The 17,006-nt window shown below is 43.6% G+C and overlaps 2 protein-coding genes across 3 annotated transcripts in view; both read left to right on the top strand.

The window, feature by feature from the left end:
* Positions 1–300: 300 nt before the first annotated feature.
* agfg2 (ArfGAP with FG repeats 2) lies at positions 301–13,005 on the top strand. Of its 2 annotated transcripts, XM_070929908.1 has the most exons (14): positions 301–497; positions 1,331–1,424; positions 2,884–2,999; positions 4,030–4,174; positions 4,557–4,677; positions 4,792–4,896; positions 6,083–6,115; positions 8,017–8,262; positions 9,132–9,204; positions 9,308–9,351; positions 9,535–9,627; positions 10,897–11,016; positions 11,727–11,797; positions 11,966–13,005. In XM_070929908.1, the coding sequence occupies exons 1-14, from the start codon at positions 331–333 to the stop codon at positions 12,011–12,013; spliced, it is 1,476 nt and encodes a 491-aa protein (XP_070786009.1). In that variant the 5' UTR covers positions 301–330; the 3' UTR covers positions 12,014–13,005. The 2 variants fall into 2 exon arrangements, with proteins under 2 accessions (XP_070786009.1, XP_070786008.1); XM_070929907.1 differs by lacking the exon at positions 6,083–6,115.
* A 2,067-nt stretch (positions 13,006–15,072) lies between these two features.
* LOC139305928 (insulin receptor substrate 1-B) overlaps positions 15,073–17,006 on the top strand; it is a 39,088-nt gene continuing 37,154 nt past the window's right edge. Inside the window, exon 1 of the mRNA XM_070929876.1 lies at positions 15,073–15,431. Within this exon, the coding sequence (XP_070785977.1) occupies positions 15,083–15,431 (349 nt within the window). The 5' untranslated portion in view covers positions 15,073–15,082. The remainder of the gene's footprint in view (positions 15,432–17,006) is intronic.

Genomic DNA, 17,006 nt, shown 5'->3' with positions numbered 1-17,006 from the left:
AACAGTTGATGAGGTACCAGCGGTTATATTTTTAAAGAAACAGGCGACCTAAAAGTAAAATTGACGGTTACCTAAAGCGTCACCTGTCATTCGCTCTTACTTTGAAGTAAATCTCTAGTGTTTCCGGTGTGCGTGCGGCTCATTCTGCGTGACTTGACGCGCCTCTCCTCTGTGTAGTCTCGCATTGAGGGTGAAGCCGCATAAAAGCGTTTCCATAATGCGGGCGTGAAGTGCTCCATGTAGTGAGCGGAGGGAGATCCAGGAGGAGGACAGCGGAGGGTTACCGGCTTCACACCGAGCCTGTCTTGTCAGGCACCGGGAGGGAATAAAATGTCGAACCGAAAGCACCGGGACAACCAGGAGATATGCGCCCGCAAGGTCCGCGAGCTGGCCCAGTCTGGAGTAAACAAACACTGCTTCGAGTGCAACCAACCCGGGGTGACTTACACCGACATCACGGTGGGCAGCTTCGTCTGCACGTCGTGCTCCGGAATGCTGTGAGTAAAAAAAAAAAAAAAAAACCTGCCGCGCCTCCGGGGTTTATTTACTGCACATTTAAGCATCAGTGTGAGGAGGACCAACAGATACTGATAGAGCAGTAGAGTAAAAAAGTGCCAGGCCCTGAGATTGCACCATGCACCACCCAGAGCCAGATTTACAGTGTGTTATTTTTTAACAGGGAGTGTTGGTGCGGTGCAACAGCCTCACATTAATTTACGCAGTCTCTCTGTCTCTCTCGTGCGTGTCTCCCAACAGCTTCATAACCGACAGACCGCTAGTTGGTCATTTTCCAGCTCTGAGTTACGGTTCATTTCGTCATGGTGCAGGTTTGACACTACCCCTCTCTCTCTCTCTCTCTCTCTCCAGGCTCCAGTGTGGGCGCGCGCATGTGCGTGCGTGTATGTGTGTGTGTGTGTGTGTGTGTGTGTGCTGTCACATTGTGTTCTGCATGTTCAGCCTAGTCCCAACACTCGTCAGGAAGACGGTTTCAGCACTTTATTGCGCAATCTTGCACATGTACAGCAGTGTCCCACTTTGTGCCCCCCCCCCCCCCCCCCCCCCTAAGCCCAGCATGGAGAAAATAAGAGGTTCTGGTTACTCAAAACACATGTTTCTCTGTCACAAGGGTGTGTGTGTGTGTGTGTGTGTGTGCGCGCGTGTGTGTGGCGCCTACTTCACACCAGTTCTGCCCTTAAATTCACAGTCACATGTCAGGTGTTTCCTCTCCCACCTGCTCTGTCCCCTGAGGCCAGGGATGAACGCACGTCTTTCATTTCTCCTGCCTTATTTCACTCCAAATTCCTCCCTCCATCTCTCCTCTGTGTCCCAGGAGAGGCCTCAACCCTCCCCATAGAGTCAAGTCTATCTCCATGACAACATTCTCCCAACAGGAAGTGGAATTCCTCCAAAACCATGGCAACGAGGTGAGTGACATTCACAAGCTTCAGGTGGGCTTGGAGGCAGGACTTAATGCACAGAGACAAAAAAAGCATTTGAATGTGTTTTTTCTTGTATTAATGACACTTGCAAAGTCACCAGAGGTCACTAGTCCCACTGGTTCAGGTTTTAAACTCACTTTCTGGTCCTGATACGGAATATGAAACGTCCCTCATGGCTACCAGTTGAACCAGTCTTTGTGGTTGGGCTTTTTTGTTTTTGGGAAGAATGCTACTGCGCAGCTCACATGGTGCCAAGAAACAAAAGGACCAGCACTGTCTGTCCCACCCAAACCACGATCCATTTCCTCTGGATGTGTGTGTGTGTGTGTGTGTGTGGAGGCCAGTGGTTCCCAAACTTTTAAAACCAGGGCACCTCTTCATAGAGATTTCTTCAACTGTATAATGTCCCTGCTCAGTACATATCTTGGTCACAATTCTTAAAAAAACCCAACAAACAAATTTAAGGGATCCTTATAAAACATGTTTGTTTATGTGATGTTTTGTATTAGTGCTGCAGCTAAATATTATTTTTATTGTCAGTTAATCTGCGGATTATTTTCTGGATTAATCGTCTGGTCTTTGAAATGTCAGACAATAGTGAAAAGTAGAAAACCCCAAATAATTCAGTTCACTATCACATGAGACAATGGGAAACAGCAATTGAGAAGCTGCAACCAATGAATGTTTTCGCTAGGAAAAAAATGACCCAAACAATCAATCGATTATTGAAATAGTCACCAAATTATTTTGTAAACGGTCAAATATCGAGATGAGCCTTAAAAATCCAGAGCTACCCCTTTCGTTGCCGTGACAACAGATAACCCTGAACTGTCATGTCACCAATCTTAGCTGCAGCATATTTAATTTAATATGGCAGTTTTGATATGTATCGCTTATTTCTTCCATTTTGATGTGTTTGAAAACATACATATAAAAATGTAGTCAATGTAAATGTCACCTTGTTTTTTATGTGGTGAAACTTTGTTAAAAATGTGCAATAAAACGTGAAAGAAAGGCACCCCACAGCACCCATTTTGCGAACCACTGGTGTGGGCAGCACTCTCTCATGAGCTTATATCACTCAAATAAAGGGTGAAGTGTTTCAGGCTGTTGAGATGAGTGACGACTGTTTTTTATCAGCTCGCTGTCGGCCAGAATGTGTGTGTGTGTGAAGTATAATGTGAGGAGAGGCAGAGGTGTGTACCATCCAGCTTTTTCTCCACATCATCCTCTGAAGAGAGTCATGATTCATAGGCAGTAATATTTGCCGCACTCTGACTCTTGCACCGGATGTGAATCACAGATGAGAAAATCGTGTTTGCGTTTTTCCCTGAGACTAAATGTCAAACAAAAGCAGGGATTGTCATTTTGCTTTTATGCTCGAGGAATTAGATGCAGACAATCTTCTGATGAATAGTTCTCTGGCACAAATGTGTGTGTTCAGGTCGGGAGGAGGACTTGGCTGTGTGTGTTTGACCCAAAGACGGACGCCTGCTCCGACATGAAGGACTCGCAGAAGTTCAAAGAGTTCCTCCAGGACAAATATGAGAAGAAAAAGTGGTGAGATTTTTGGTTTCTTCTGCAGCTTAACATGCATGATGTAACCTGGCAAGAGCAAAGGCTTAGAGGTGAATAGAATTGCAGCTAACGGTTATTATATATTTATTCATCAATTAATAATTTGGTGCAGAAAATGGCAGAAAATATTGAAAAATGCCCATCACAAGTTCCAAGAGCTCAATGTGATGTCTTCTGACAAACTGTCCAAATCCTCAAAATATTCAGTATACTATAATATAAGATGAATAAATGCTGGAACCATGCTGGCAGCGTAGCATACAGGGATGGCAGTGTCGGCCTGTTGGTCCACCACTTTGGTCCAGACTGATATATCTCTACAACTATTGGACTGAAATTTGGTTCAGACATTCATGTCCCCCTCAGGATGAACTGTAAAAACTTTGATGACCCCCAGACTTTCATCTAGTGCCAATCCCGTGCTTTATTTATGACTATTTATTACCAAATACCTGCAAAACTACTGACATTCCCATCAGCCTCAGCTTTACTTTACTGCTAATTAGCATATGATAGCATGCTAACCCACTAAACTAAGATGGTGAACATTATACCAGGTAAACATCAGCGTTTTAGCATTGCCATTGTTGCATCTCAAAGGACTTTACAATTTGATGGAAAGCCCTTTGAGCTGCATTGTATGTAGGGCAGTTGTTGCATGTTAGCATGCTGATGTTAGCATTTAGTTTCCAGCACAGCTGTGCCTCAGTACAGCTTCACAAAGCCGCTAGCATGGCTGTTTTGGCATAACAAGACTAAGCAAAACACAACTGATGACGTTAGCTCCAAATTTAGACATTCACTGTTTGAAATGGAGACACCTACTCACAACCATTAGCTCAAGGATAACAATTGCTTTCATGCTGGTAATAAAAGAACAGTCATTGTTTTGGTTTAGTTTCAAGCCCTAGAAATATTCCTTGTCATGATGTTTGATGGGTGGATAACTGACTAAATGCTTTTTATGAGGCCAGACTAATTTTAACTGCACTAAATAACCCATCTTTTTCAGGCATTTTTCCAAAAGTAAGAACCGGAGGGATGTTGAGGGTCCTTGGAGCCCAGGGGTCCAGGCCGTGCCCCCTTCCCATGGTCCCTTAGCGAGCCAGGCCCCCTCCCATAACCTGCCCCCCAACGCCAGGTCCACAAGGCCACTGGTGAGAGAGCGCAATGTGTCCTATTTGGGCATGTAATGGCGTGAGAGAGTAATAAAGACGAGAGGAGTGAAAGTGAGCAGATGAGGATTCAAGAAGAGAAAGTGGGTAGGTGTGGTAGAAAAAGAGGAAATGAAAGTAGACAAGTAGTTCAAAGAGTGTCCACAAAGAGAGAGGTGAAGAAACGACCTGAATTCACTTCCTTGCTGTGGCAGAGAGATGAAGGCTGATGGGTCAGACAGCGAGAGGGCCAGGTAGCCTCGACATCAAAGCCGCTGCTTATGAATTATTGAGAAAGCAAGAAAGAGACTCACTTCTTCTTCCTTTGTGTCTCTCTTTCCACCTCCCATCTGCTTCTTTCTCTTTCTATCTCTTGTCCTTGTAGCCTCAGTCCCAGCTGCCGTCATGGGATCGAGCTCCTGCGATCTCGCCTGCCGACATGCGGACGGATGTGTTCACCGCTCGGCCGTCACGCTCCCAAAGCTTCAGAGACCCCCCTCTGAAAGGTCGGAGGTTGATCTTTATCAGAGGAGTCGATATTTTTGGACTGAATGTGATCGATCCCTTCACCTATTTGTCCTTTTCTTTGACTGTTGTCTCTCTCTCTCTTCCTGATATAGATCCCACCCTGTGTGGGATAGAAAGACAGCGGCCAGGCTCCCTGTCGTCGGCACTGGGAGCTCAGAGCCACACCCCCTCCTTCCCCGCCCTCCCGCGGCCCTCAGGTGTGTCCCCCTTCGTTTTCTATTCCTTCTTGGGCTCAATCAAGCTGGAAAATGTCATTTTAGTTTCCAGAATACTCACAAATTCCTTAATCACACACACGAACTTTAACAAATTCCACATAAATCCATAAATATCATGTAATATCTAATAAAGTACAAAGTACAAAAAGGGCAAAAACACTACAGGAGAGAGAGTATACCTCTTTGTAATGTTATATATATATATTCATATATAATGATAAAGCAATATAAAATCACATACCTGTGGATGGTAGATTTTATCCATAGAGATAGAGCACCAAAATGTGTATTAATCCGACCCCGAAAAAAGTCCCTAAAAATGCACCATTTCCTCCCTGTTTGTGTAACATCTGCTAAAAACTACAGCTGTTTCAGGAACTGATAGAGCCTATTTTTAACAATTAAACTATATATATTTGTGACCTGTTTTTAAAGAGATGTGTGCTTTCATTTGTAACCAATGGGCTCGAGGACTGACAGCCACACAACGTCTTCAGAGATGGACTAACACATTGTTGGTTTTGGGGATTTGGGAGTTCATGGGATTTGTTGAAAATAAAAAAAACATAGAATAAGGCCAGCCTTACCTTTTTAACAGTTTTGTCAATTTACTACTAGTTAGATAAAGCCTGAACTGTAGTAGTCTGACGCATATTGATAATGAATGTACAAAACTAACTGCTAACTGTACCGTCCACCTGATGCAGCTACATGGATTGTCTTGTAGAAAATAGACACTGTACAGTTTTCTATTGGGGGTCTCTAGCTGTAGGATCTGGCAGTGCACAGTGTCAGCATGTTGTCCAGAATGTGCAGATTGTTGAATATTTTCTCACTGATGACGCCGTCCGCTCATCACTGTTGGCTCTAAGTGTCACTTTGGGAAGGACAAAGAGAGAGAACTACTTAGCTTGCAGTCATGATTTTCAGCTTGACAGTGTTTTTTTTTTGTATCACGTGGGTTTAAAATGGCTCCATGTCTTCATCTTAGCACATTAGGTTGCTCTTCATGAATAGCAAAAACGCAACAGACTCTCAGCTGGCCACAGACGACATCAGTGACACTTTCCCCTCTCTCTTCTCCACTCCTCCCTCAATTTATCCCTCTTTCTCTTCTGTCTCTGTTTGTCTTATCTCCCTCTCTTCTCTTCCCCCGACCTCGTAGCCAGTAGCTCTTTCAAAAACCACTTCACTTTAGGTAAGACACGGCACCAGCCGATTCATTTGAGTGTGTGCTGAATGGCTGCGATCAATACGCTCTTCCATGCTGTATCATTCATTTCTTAATGGCCTAATCTGTGGGCCATGCTGGCGCTGACCATGCCTCACATGTGAATTTGGCTTTATTTTAGAGCGGTTCGAGGGAAGACACAGCACTATATATTCATTTAGCCGTCCGAGTCACGGCTGGAGAGTGTCACATGCTGCAATTGGGGTCGATATTTTTCTTCATCAGTCAGGTTTCCCACTTCAAAGCCCAGATCTGAAGGCTGGGAGGGTCAAGGAGAAACACACACACACACTGTTCCCTCAGAGGAAAAAGAACAAGTTTAAAGTAATGCTATTTTTAGGCTGTAGCTGCTGCTGCTGCTGCCCCCGTCAGCAGAGGACCGCTGATATTTCGCACCACGTTGGCGTTGGAGCACTTAAAAACTATGTAGGGCGCAGCTGTAATCCCACGATACACATTAACATCCCAAACAAGTATTCGAGATAGCTCAGGTATGCAAAGATAGGCCCTATCTCTAGCCCTCCAGGAGTATATGATCATATCCCAGAAACATGCAGCTCGACTTTCGCATGCTGTGTATCTTCAGATGATCTGTATCAGGTCAAGTCTGATCTGGTTTCTGTCACTGACTCCTCAGCTGACAGAGGGACACAAGCTGTATTTAAAAAAAAGAAACAATACCCATTTTCATTTGTATCGCCGTCCCAAATCTTGGCTGACACTAGCATGCTTTGTGGCTAATGTTTGTGGAAAGCTTGCTACCTGCAAATAATTTCCTGCCTTTGTTGCCGTCTAACAATTGTATTTTTGTGGTTGGTGCTTTTTGAAAACTATCCAAGAACTTGTCGGCTCGCTGCGGTGCCTTTTTCGATTTTTTTTGTTAATGCTTAACCATTGTGACCCTGATATGTCAAGTTAATCCTGCATTTGACAAGCCTCATAGCATGAGAGTGTTAGAATAGCATGAGACAGGTAGTGTATGGATTGTTTTATGTGGTTTGGCTTAAAGCTTATGACTCTCTTTTCATTATATTTATCCATCTGAATAATAATATCATTTCTACATTGGTATATAAGAAAATGTGTTAGTATAAAATCCGATTAATGTCCATGAGTTGATCTGGATTTGGCATGATAAAGCACTCTTTTTCTAAAATAGTATTCCTTAATTTGTTTCAGTCTTTTGACAACACAATCTCACCTCAAGGTCCATTTCGTAGTTGTTTAGTAGCTTTTGAGCGTATCACATGATCTACGTTAGCAGATGGAGTTTGCCCAGTTATTATGGAATTGTAGATCCGTGTTGTCAACAGCTCTTTCCAAGAATGAACATTGGACCTCATTGGACCTTTTTAAACCAACATGGGCGAGGATCTTTTTAACATCTACAACTTCATCTGCTGATGAAGATCAAGTGGTATGATGGAAACCTCCAGAATTGCTACTAAATGGACCTTGTGGGGAGATTTGATCAGTTTTTAATCACCTTCATCAGCACATGGAGTTTGCCAGTGCTCATAATAAAATGTAAATTTGAGCATCTTTATTTTCATGACAACTGGGGAATTGTAATATAACTTAATGTAACTTATTAATTCTACATTTAAATAGAAATGCAATATGAAGTCACTTCATATCATTATATTATTTTACCACTTCGTGACGAGTATAAAAACGATTATTTAGAGATAATTTCTTCTCAGCCTCAGGCTCACTTATACTTCTTAAAAACCTGTAGAATTAGTTATGAATAAGTAGATTTTGGCCCTTCTGGTTTAAAAGATTCAGATTGTGAATCGCACATGAATTGCAACAGTTCTGATCGGACATCTTTGCACTGAAGCTCACTCTGGTTTTCTCGCTCTCAGGTCGTACAATATCGGCCTCGGGGACCACGGGGCCCTTCAGGGCCTTCCCCAAGTCTCTCAGCGTGGACTTTGGAGGTCTGAGCCATCCTCAGCAGCAGCACCTGCCCCAGTCCCTGTCCCAGCAGCACCAACAGCCCGGAAGTGTCGGCCAGACGACGCCGCCAGTCGGCGGCTCCAACGCCCAGGACAGGTACGCTGCAGTGTTACAGCTGGACAGCGTCTTCTCCGACACATCAACGGCCACAGGTGGGAAATATTTGATTTTGTCAGGAGATGCTTTTAATGTTTTAAGTACTGTAGTTAAATGTTGAGATACTTTGTACTTTACTTGAGTATCTCCATTTTATGCCACTCTGTACTTCTACTCTAGTACAATGCCACTCTAACTCAGAGGGAAATATTAAACTTCTCACATGGTTTAATTTTAACAGTTTAAAAAAGGTAAAGGTATCCAATATTACCCTTTTTTCCAGTATTTTTACCTTGTTATTGTACTGGCATTTCTACTGAAGTAAAGGACCTGAGCACTTCCTCCACCTCAAGCTAATAGATGGATAGAGAGGCAGAGTTAGAGTGGACGTGTGATGCAGATTGTCACGGCCAGCTCAACTAGGTTGCATAACATCCTTACTCCAAATGCCAAGGCTCTCAGCAGCTGAATTATGCTCATTGTGTTTGCTCCAGATCATGCACAGTCTGATTCAAAGGACCTTGTTGATACGTTATTTAAAATCAGTCGCATTCGTCTAATGATAACCAAGGCGGCAGTTTTAATGTACAGGATTCATGTCAGAAGCCCTCGAGCTTTCTACAAGAGGCTTTGTTGTTCTGCACCTTCATCGCTGCCCCCCCCCCCCCCCCCGACTGGCAGAGTAATGAGGTTATTGATTTTCTGCCCCGGCTCAGTTTGATTCATATCAAGCCGAACGCAGAGACGATATTTTATTCAGGGGATTTGTAATGCTTTTGTTCTCTCATGACTTACATGCGTAAGATCAACTGTTTGAACTCTTTCTACTCACATTTCAAGATAGTAGTCGCACTTGATCTCTTAAATTAGCTCTCATTAGAGCCCTGAGGTCACGTTGTGGTCTGTGTGAAATGCTTGCTTGCAGCTCCACCTGCTGGTCCTCCGCAGTACAACTCCATCTTCGGCAGCAGGCTCTCGTCCAGCTCAACTCCTGCCAGGTAGAGACGAAACAATCTTGTTAAATCAGCTTTTGTTTAACATGACAGATATGTTGAATTTCCTTTTGCAGGTCATATTCTAATCAATCCATTTCCCCCCCAGTTCCCCCGGGGTCGATTCAGTCTCCAGCTCCCAAACCTTTGCAAGTAGGTACCAAGCACGAACTGCATTGATCCCTCCTGCTAACCTGCACTGTATTTACATTTATCCTTTTAAAGCTGCCTAATTGGGACGCATGTGTGTGACTCAGAGCAGTGTTGGTTCGAATAGACAGGAATGTATCACCACACGCTGTGAATTATCTCCACCTCTCTCCCTGTGTGTCTCAGATTTCCCCAATCCATTCAGCTCCAGCTCCAGCTCCGCTTCCCAGCAGCCCGTTGCCCTCTCCCCCAGTAACCCCTTCAGCAGCGCATCAGGAGGTGAGACTCATGTTCAGGGTCTCTGCTACCTCTTTTTTAGATGGGAAAAGGTCACTACACATGTTTTCTTTAGGACTTCTAACCATGTTATACTTTATTTTTATCATCAAAAGTTGTGGTTTTGTTTTAGAGAAATGTTTTCTGTTTCTGGGATTACTTTGCAGAAGGACATAATCCACAAAGTCTTATTATTCTTAAAATATAGATTATTGTATCCAGAAATCCTACAGTAAGACTTGTTTGACTTGTTTGGAGGTACAAGTATTAAAGTGTTATATTTTGTTTAGAGTTGAAATAATCAGTTGCTTAACTAATATGTCGATTGTCAGAAAATTAAATGGCAAGAATTTTGATAATTGATTAATTCTATCAGTTGCTTAATCGAACGAATATGGCAAATATTTGCTGGTTTCAGCTTTTCACATGTGAAGATTTGCTGTTTTTGTGTGCTTTATATTATTTTTAATTAGATACTGTTGGTTGAACAAAAAAGACAGTGGGAGCCATAAACAATGGCTACATTAATTTGTTATTAAAATAATGCAATAATTACAACCCTAATCTCTTTTTACACTCAATTTTAACTATGGTTATTGATTTGTGACCAATTATGTGTTACATTTTGGTAAAAAAAAGAAAAGTGGAGAAATCAAGCACACAGAAAGAGAGACGTCCTTAATGGCATGAAGGTGAATGAAACACACTTCATTACTAATACAATTCCTAGAAATACACAGTGAGTAATGCCTCTGAGTACAGGAGGGAAATAAAAGAAAGGAAAAATAAGGTATTTTATTTTGTAGGTCTGTATTTTCGTAATAATTTCCTAAGATGTTTCCTGGTAACAGCTATGTGATTTGGTAAAAATAAAAATACAGAGGGAAAGAAAGTTATTTAGGTTTAGTCAGGTTTATAAGCAGCTGTTTCCTGCAATGACCTGGTTCATTTAAACACAAGCAAATATTCATTATTAGGTATTTGAATTTATTCGTTCATTTCTGTTGAAATTGGTGTTCTGCTGACCTGCTGTGCACTGACTAAAAACACCCACTACTTTTATGTATTTATTGATGTATTCAGTTTACATTAGAGCAGTAAGGTAGCTCATTACTGCTTGTGTCGCCTCTGGGGTTCCATATAAAATACAGAAGCTGATGGGAAAACAACCCTCTGTGATTTGTTTTACTTTAATGGCAGCTAACAATCTTTTTTACGTGGTCTACTTGGCTGTATCTGATCTCGCTGTGCGTGGGTGCATCTTCTCTCCAGGTGACTCCAGTGCGTTTGTCACCTCGCCGACCTCTGTTTTTCCTCCGTCCGCCTCCTTCCCAGCACCCACCACCCAGAATGCATTTCCTCATGAGTCAGCCAGCAACCAGGAAGCCAATGGTAACGTGTTTTTTACTTATTTCATTTTAAGTCCAATATTTGGTGCGCGGGGATTGTGTCAATGCACTATTCAGTTTAATTTGTGGTTAATAAAAATATGTTGAGGTTGCTGGTTCTGAAGCAGCTAAATGGAATTCAGCCATCATTCATTTGATTATTTAAACGTGCTTTTCCTACTGTGACATGTTAAAATGTCCTCTGTGAAAAAGGCAGACAATGAGCAATAACACAAAGCCTTTCCTCTTTGGGGAGAACGTTAAGCCTGCTTTCTATATATGGTTCTACACTATATGTTGGTAATTGAGGTTAGTACCATACATCAGCAAACCATCATTCTTTAAATCATTTGTGCTGAATGTCAGAAAAAGCTGTACACTGTAAGCTGTATGGAATAATCACACTGAGTCTGCCATGCTAGCAGCTCTGAGGCTGAGCGACAGCCTCGCACCCTCTCATCCATATATTCAACATAAAACATGAGGTCACAGTGGAAACCTGCACACGTACTGCAGCTGCGGCTGCCAGTGTGACATGTGCTGCATGTGCACTGGCTGCAGATCAAATGCTGAGAGGCTGTGAGGTACCAACACACACCTCGCATGTATTATTACAGTGGCCACCAGCTACAGCTCAGGAATACTGATTCACACTCACTGTATATAAATATATATATATATATATATATCTGTCATGTGTTGTGTGTGTTTCAGGTTTTGCCTCCTTTCCTGCGCCCGACTCTCAGCCCAAAGTCCCTCGGCCAATGTCGGTGAACCCGTTTACAGTGAGTGCAGACTTGCAAACAAGTGCCACCAAGTGCACTTCAGGGGGATAAAGGGGGGGCTTTGGGGGGCTAATTGGTAGTTTTTGCAAGCTCTCTTTTTCTGCGAACTACAAGAAGTGTAGTAAAGTCCTCTCTGCTCGTTCTCACCCTGCCTCTCTTGTCTTTCAGGGGAATGTTTACCCCAGTCGAGGGACGTCGCGAAATCCTTTCATCTGACCCCCACCCCTCCTCTCTCCTTACCCCCCTACCAATCCATCTCTGGGAACCGAGGGAGAAGTGAACTTGAGGAGTCGCTGCCATTTCAATGCCTTTGGAGTATTTTCACCCTCTTGAGGGAGGGTTTGACCCCCCCGCCCCCTTGCCTCCCTCCTCCTCTGTCTCTCTCTCTCCCCTCTCTGTCTGTGTTTACGTGTTTGTTGAGAAAAAAAATATTGTGTGAATGTAATTATGAAATTCATGTGTGTGTATGAGACTGTTTCCCCCCCTTACTGTCAAGTCAATATGTCAAAAAGGTGTTTGTGTGCCAGTAGACGCCACCTCAGGGCTCTGTGGGAGTCACGAGTAAACGACGCCTCTATGAGTTTTGCAGAAACACACACACACATATATATGACACACACACACACGTTGCTGCTGCTGCTACTTTGCTTTCATCTCCTGCTTAAAAGTGCAAAAAACCAACCCGTCGGTGAATACGTCAGCGCCGTCTTCTTTAAAAAGTTGTCCAAAGGAGAAGCCGGTTGAGACTCTGCATCTCGAGATCCTACAGATGGTTCCAACAGCCTTAAACAGCCTCCTGATGCATGTGACTAGACGGGCTTTTCTCTGTAGTGGGTGCGTTGAACATGTTTGCATTCAGTTTTTTTTTTTTTTGTCAGATTTCCTTTAAATGGTTTCTCTCATGTTTGTTTGTTTTTCCCACTCCTAGGCTGCATGCGCTTAGAGGGCTAAAAGGAGATGCTACTGAATGTAAAAGCAATTACAGAATAACTTAAACGTAAACGTGTATTAAAAAAAACATCATTGCTTCATGTACTGGACCAAAATGTTTCTCACTCTGTTTTTGTTTTTTGTTTGTTTTTCGGTTGACATGGAGGCAAAGTTTGTTTCCCTTATTTTGCCAAAAACAAAAAAAGAGAAGATTCATGTAACAACGTCTTTGTAATGACAAGTATTCATGTTCATAAAATCAGTTTGTTGCTTCTTAAGACACTTTGTCTCCGGGTGTTCATTTATATGTCTAAAATACAGAGATTATATTTAGTTCTTGATAGAAACTTGTTTTTAAATATTGTAATAACTCCTATAAACAGTAGGGGGCGCGTGATATCCACTTTTCTCTGACCTCGTGCACAAGGTTACTTACGGATGCATATTACATAACAACATAGATACTGCATAAGCATCCAGTACAAAGATAGAAACCCTTTTACAGCTTTCAGGGTGACTATTATTAGACCCCCCTTTAAAAGATTTATTGTCATTTTAAATTCAGAGTAAATCCAGATCTAAAACATGCATGTTTATTATATGTATCGCATGCATTATTCGGTGGGATTTACTGCAGCCGTGCGCCGAGAGAGATGGAGGCTTCACAGCTCAGCCAGACAGTCGGAACAGATCAACATCACTGTGTGTCTGAGTGGCAGAAATAACGCCTCACTTATTCAATTACAGCAGCTCAATCTGCTGTATTTCAGCATTTAGGAATCAATAATCCCAATAAAAACAACTGTATTTAATGAGTTCACTATGAGGCTAGATAATTTTTTTCAGTCACACATCTGCATTTGATGTAGTCAGAGTTCAGAATGGAGCTTTAAAAGTGAATATATTAACATATGAACACAGGACAGAGGGGGATTTTTCACAATAAATAGAACAGGATGGACTCATGGAAGAGCCAACACTGAAATATTACTCCACACACACACACTGGGAGTGCTGCTGCCTTCACGTGCTGCGGGACACATCGTTGAACCTCAGATAAAACCCCGAAGATGTCTGTGATGTCAGTGGGAAAGTCCAGAATGAAGTGTCTTAATTTAGTGGTTTGAATAAAGCAGCACCAAAAAATGTTATTAAACGTATTAGATTTTTTCTCTTTACTAGTACAACTGTCAACCTGACAGAGTGAAATTCTATTCTATTAATTCTATAATTTATTTTTATAGTTTATTTGTTATCATCAATGAATCTCTTTCTGTTGATCTCTGTAGTATAGTTAATAAAGTAGTTATAGTACATAGTATTAGTAATAGTTACCTGTTCATTACATACCAGTGCATACATTACTATATGTCACATACCTGCACATAACTGTGTGACTGTATAGATTCATTGTATAGTTAATCCCAGTACTTATCTATACAATGCAAACAAAGCACCTTGCTATATTATTACAATACTGAAGGATCTGGTAGACTTGCACTCGTCATGTACCAGGTGCTTTCATGATGTATATGTATGGTCCTAGTTTTTAGTTTTAGTTCAGATTTTAATTATTTATGTTTTTATTATCCTATTTTTTTCTGTCTGCTGTAATTTCCCATTTGGATTAATACAGTAATATATTTCTAACTATCATTAAATCAGTGTAGGAAGCACTGGAATGCACAAAAAATGTGTGGGGAGTTCTGCTGTCGGAGCTCGGGCTGGGTCCTTGAACGCAGCGGTGTTCCAGAGTACTAGTACAGCGGTGAGTGACAGTCCTGCTCCACGGTAGCCGCTCCGCTCCGCTCCTCTCCACACTACAGCAACAAGACCAGAGCCAGAGCCAGAGCAGGGCAGGGGTGGGGGGACAGACCGACAGACAGTCAGAGAGACAGGCGGCGTGCAGCAGGATGGGCTCCGTACTCTGTGATGTGCAGTAAATGGGATTAAACCGCTCACACAGCGCCTGGAAACACGAGCAGCAGTAGTAGTAGTAGTGGAGAGTAGGGGGAGCTCCGCGCCGCGCTGCGCCGCATGTGCTCGCCCGTGTGAAAAAACTTGCACCGGCCCGTCCGTCGGAGACACAAACAACCAAAAGAAGCGAAAAACTAACCACAGCTGCAGCCGCAAACACACCCTGGTCCGGGTTTAACCTCCGGGACTCTTAGCAGCAGCCCTCTGCCTCCCCTCTCACATGCCTGCGTTGATGTGGGAGAGAGGGGAGCGGAGCCGGGGGATGTTTGAATCACCTCTCTAAACTTGCAGAAATATAACAAGAGACATATAAAAAGAGGTCGCGTTTGTTTGTTTATTTTTTTTTTTGAGTGGGAATAGAGGAGATATCGGGGTGTCATGGAGACCCAAGCGGGCGAGCACCAGAGCTGCGAGGACGTGCGGAAGAGCGGCTACCTCCGCAAGCAGAAGTCCATGCACCGGCGGTACTTCGTGCTCCGCGCCGCCTCGGAGCGCGGCCCGGCCCGCCTGGAGTACTACGAGAGCGAGAAGAAATTCCGCGGGAAGGCCCCCGTCCCGAAGAAAGCCGTGGCTCTGGAGACGTGCTTCAACATCAACAAGCGGGCCGACTCCAAGAACAAGCACATGATCGTGCTGTACACGCGGGCCGAGAGCTTCGCCATCGCCGCGGAGAACGAGGCGGACCAGGACGAGTGGTACCAGGCCATGGTGGACCTGCAGTGCAAAAGTAAGTAAGAGTGGCCAAAGTCAAGACGCTCACACAAACACACAAACACACACGCATGCATGCATGCATACACTCAATACTATATGGGCTCCCTGCATGAGAGGAGAAACGTGGCAGTGCCTGCAGAGAGCAGAGCGGCAGGAGCGCACTGCAGCCCGGGACACGTTTCACCCCAGGGTTTTGGATAATATGCAGGATTATTAAACATTAGAGCTCGCCAAGCCAAGTCTACATCGTTAGTGTCTGTGGCGTGGCTGCATTCCCTTGCACTTTTTTTTATTTTTTATCTCCAAGCTGTCTGGTCTTCATTTTTACACTTTTAAAACAGGTTATAGTTGTTTACAAACGGCGTCTGACGGGAGTGTGTGTGTAAACATGCGCCTTTAAGCTGCACTGTGGCGCTGAAACACCCCCCCACCCTCCCACCATTCCTTATCATACTGGTGTCAGGTCAAGATATTTGTTCCCAGTTGTGCTTCAGACTCTCTCTCTCTCTCTCTCTCTGTGGGCCTCAGCTGTGTGCAAGCCTTTGCCTCTCTTTCCCAAGTCAACTGCTCAAACACACCCTGCCCTCTTGTTTACTCTGCCTGCTCTGCTTTTCTGCTGACACTGCAATATTACATCAGGCATTGATCCCAGAAGAGGGGGAGAGGGGGGGATAAAAAGTCCCCCAAAGTAGTCATAGAGGGTTTGCACCTGACCGCTCAGTCATGGTGCACTCATTAAACATTCATATTTATTTCCTGATTGACTGAGCAGCTTCTCCTGCAGTGGGTTTATCTAATGCCCCCCCTCAAAGAAAAAATGTAGACTCATGTAGAATTTTCTCAAATGGTGTCTATCAGCCGCTGTGTAAACACAGCTGTCAGAGCAATAGTGGTGGGCAACTTAAAATCACCTGTTCAGCTTTTCCCCCACCCCCTCCTCCTCGCTGTGAGAGACCAGACAGGCCACAAGGGACACATGACGCAATCTTGGCAAACAGAGACACGAGTTCAAGGTGCTTCTTTTACACGCTGACCCTCCTGCTCTGCTGCACAAAGCAGCTGATTGGTGGAGAGGAAGTGAAACACCTGAGCAGAGAGAGTGTTCAATATTCCTGTTTTCATCTAAACCCCACAGAGAGCAAGTTGTTTCTTAAGGTTGCAGACAGATTTGGCTGATTTGCAAGCTCCAAAAAGTTGCCAGTAGGTGCATTAGGGGAGTCTAGTGAAACCCTGTAGATTTGGTGTCAATATTGAGGCCCCCTCCCCTCCCCGTTCAACACAACTGGCTTTGTGTGTGTTTGATGAGTTTCCCGCGAGACAGGAAAATGAATAGACAGATGTTGGAGCGGAGATGCAAGAAACTGACTTTAGAGCCTTTCTGTGCAAAACATTTGCTCATTTCCAACCAGAATGACATCTCCTAAAGTGCAAATAATCCAATCTGCAATCACTAAGTGCTAAGTGTGTGTGTGTGTGTGTGTGTGTGTGAAGGTCAGCTGTATAGAAATCAGGTCTTTATGGGCTGCAGCTCAGCAGGTGAGTGCGCTCGGGCCTTCCAAGGGAACCAGACAAGCAGCCGGCTCGAGCG

Source organism: Enoplosus armatus, chromosome 23, assembly GCF_043641665.1.
Source record: "Enoplosus armatus isolate fEnoArm2 chromosome 23, fEnoArm2.hap1, whole genome shotgun sequence".
Classification (NCBI taxonomy): Eukaryota; Metazoa; Chordata; class Actinopteri; order Centrarchiformes; family Enoplosidae; genus Enoplosus; species Enoplosus armatus.
This window is presented reverse-complemented; position numbering and strand designations above follow the sequence as displayed.

Coding starts and splice junctions, on each gene's coding strand:
- agfg2 (XM_070929908.1), top strand. CDS start 331: ATGTCGAACCGAAAGCACCGGGACAACCAGGAGATATGCGCCCGCAAG. Junction 4,897..6,082: donor CGCCCTCCCGCGGCCCTCAG/GTGTGTCCCCCT, acceptor CCGACCTCGTAG/CCAGTAGCTCTTTCAAAAAC. Junction 9,352..9,534: donor CAGCTCCCAAACCTTTGCAA/GTAGGTACCAAG, acceptor TGTGTGTCTCAG/ATTTCCCCAATCCATTCAGC.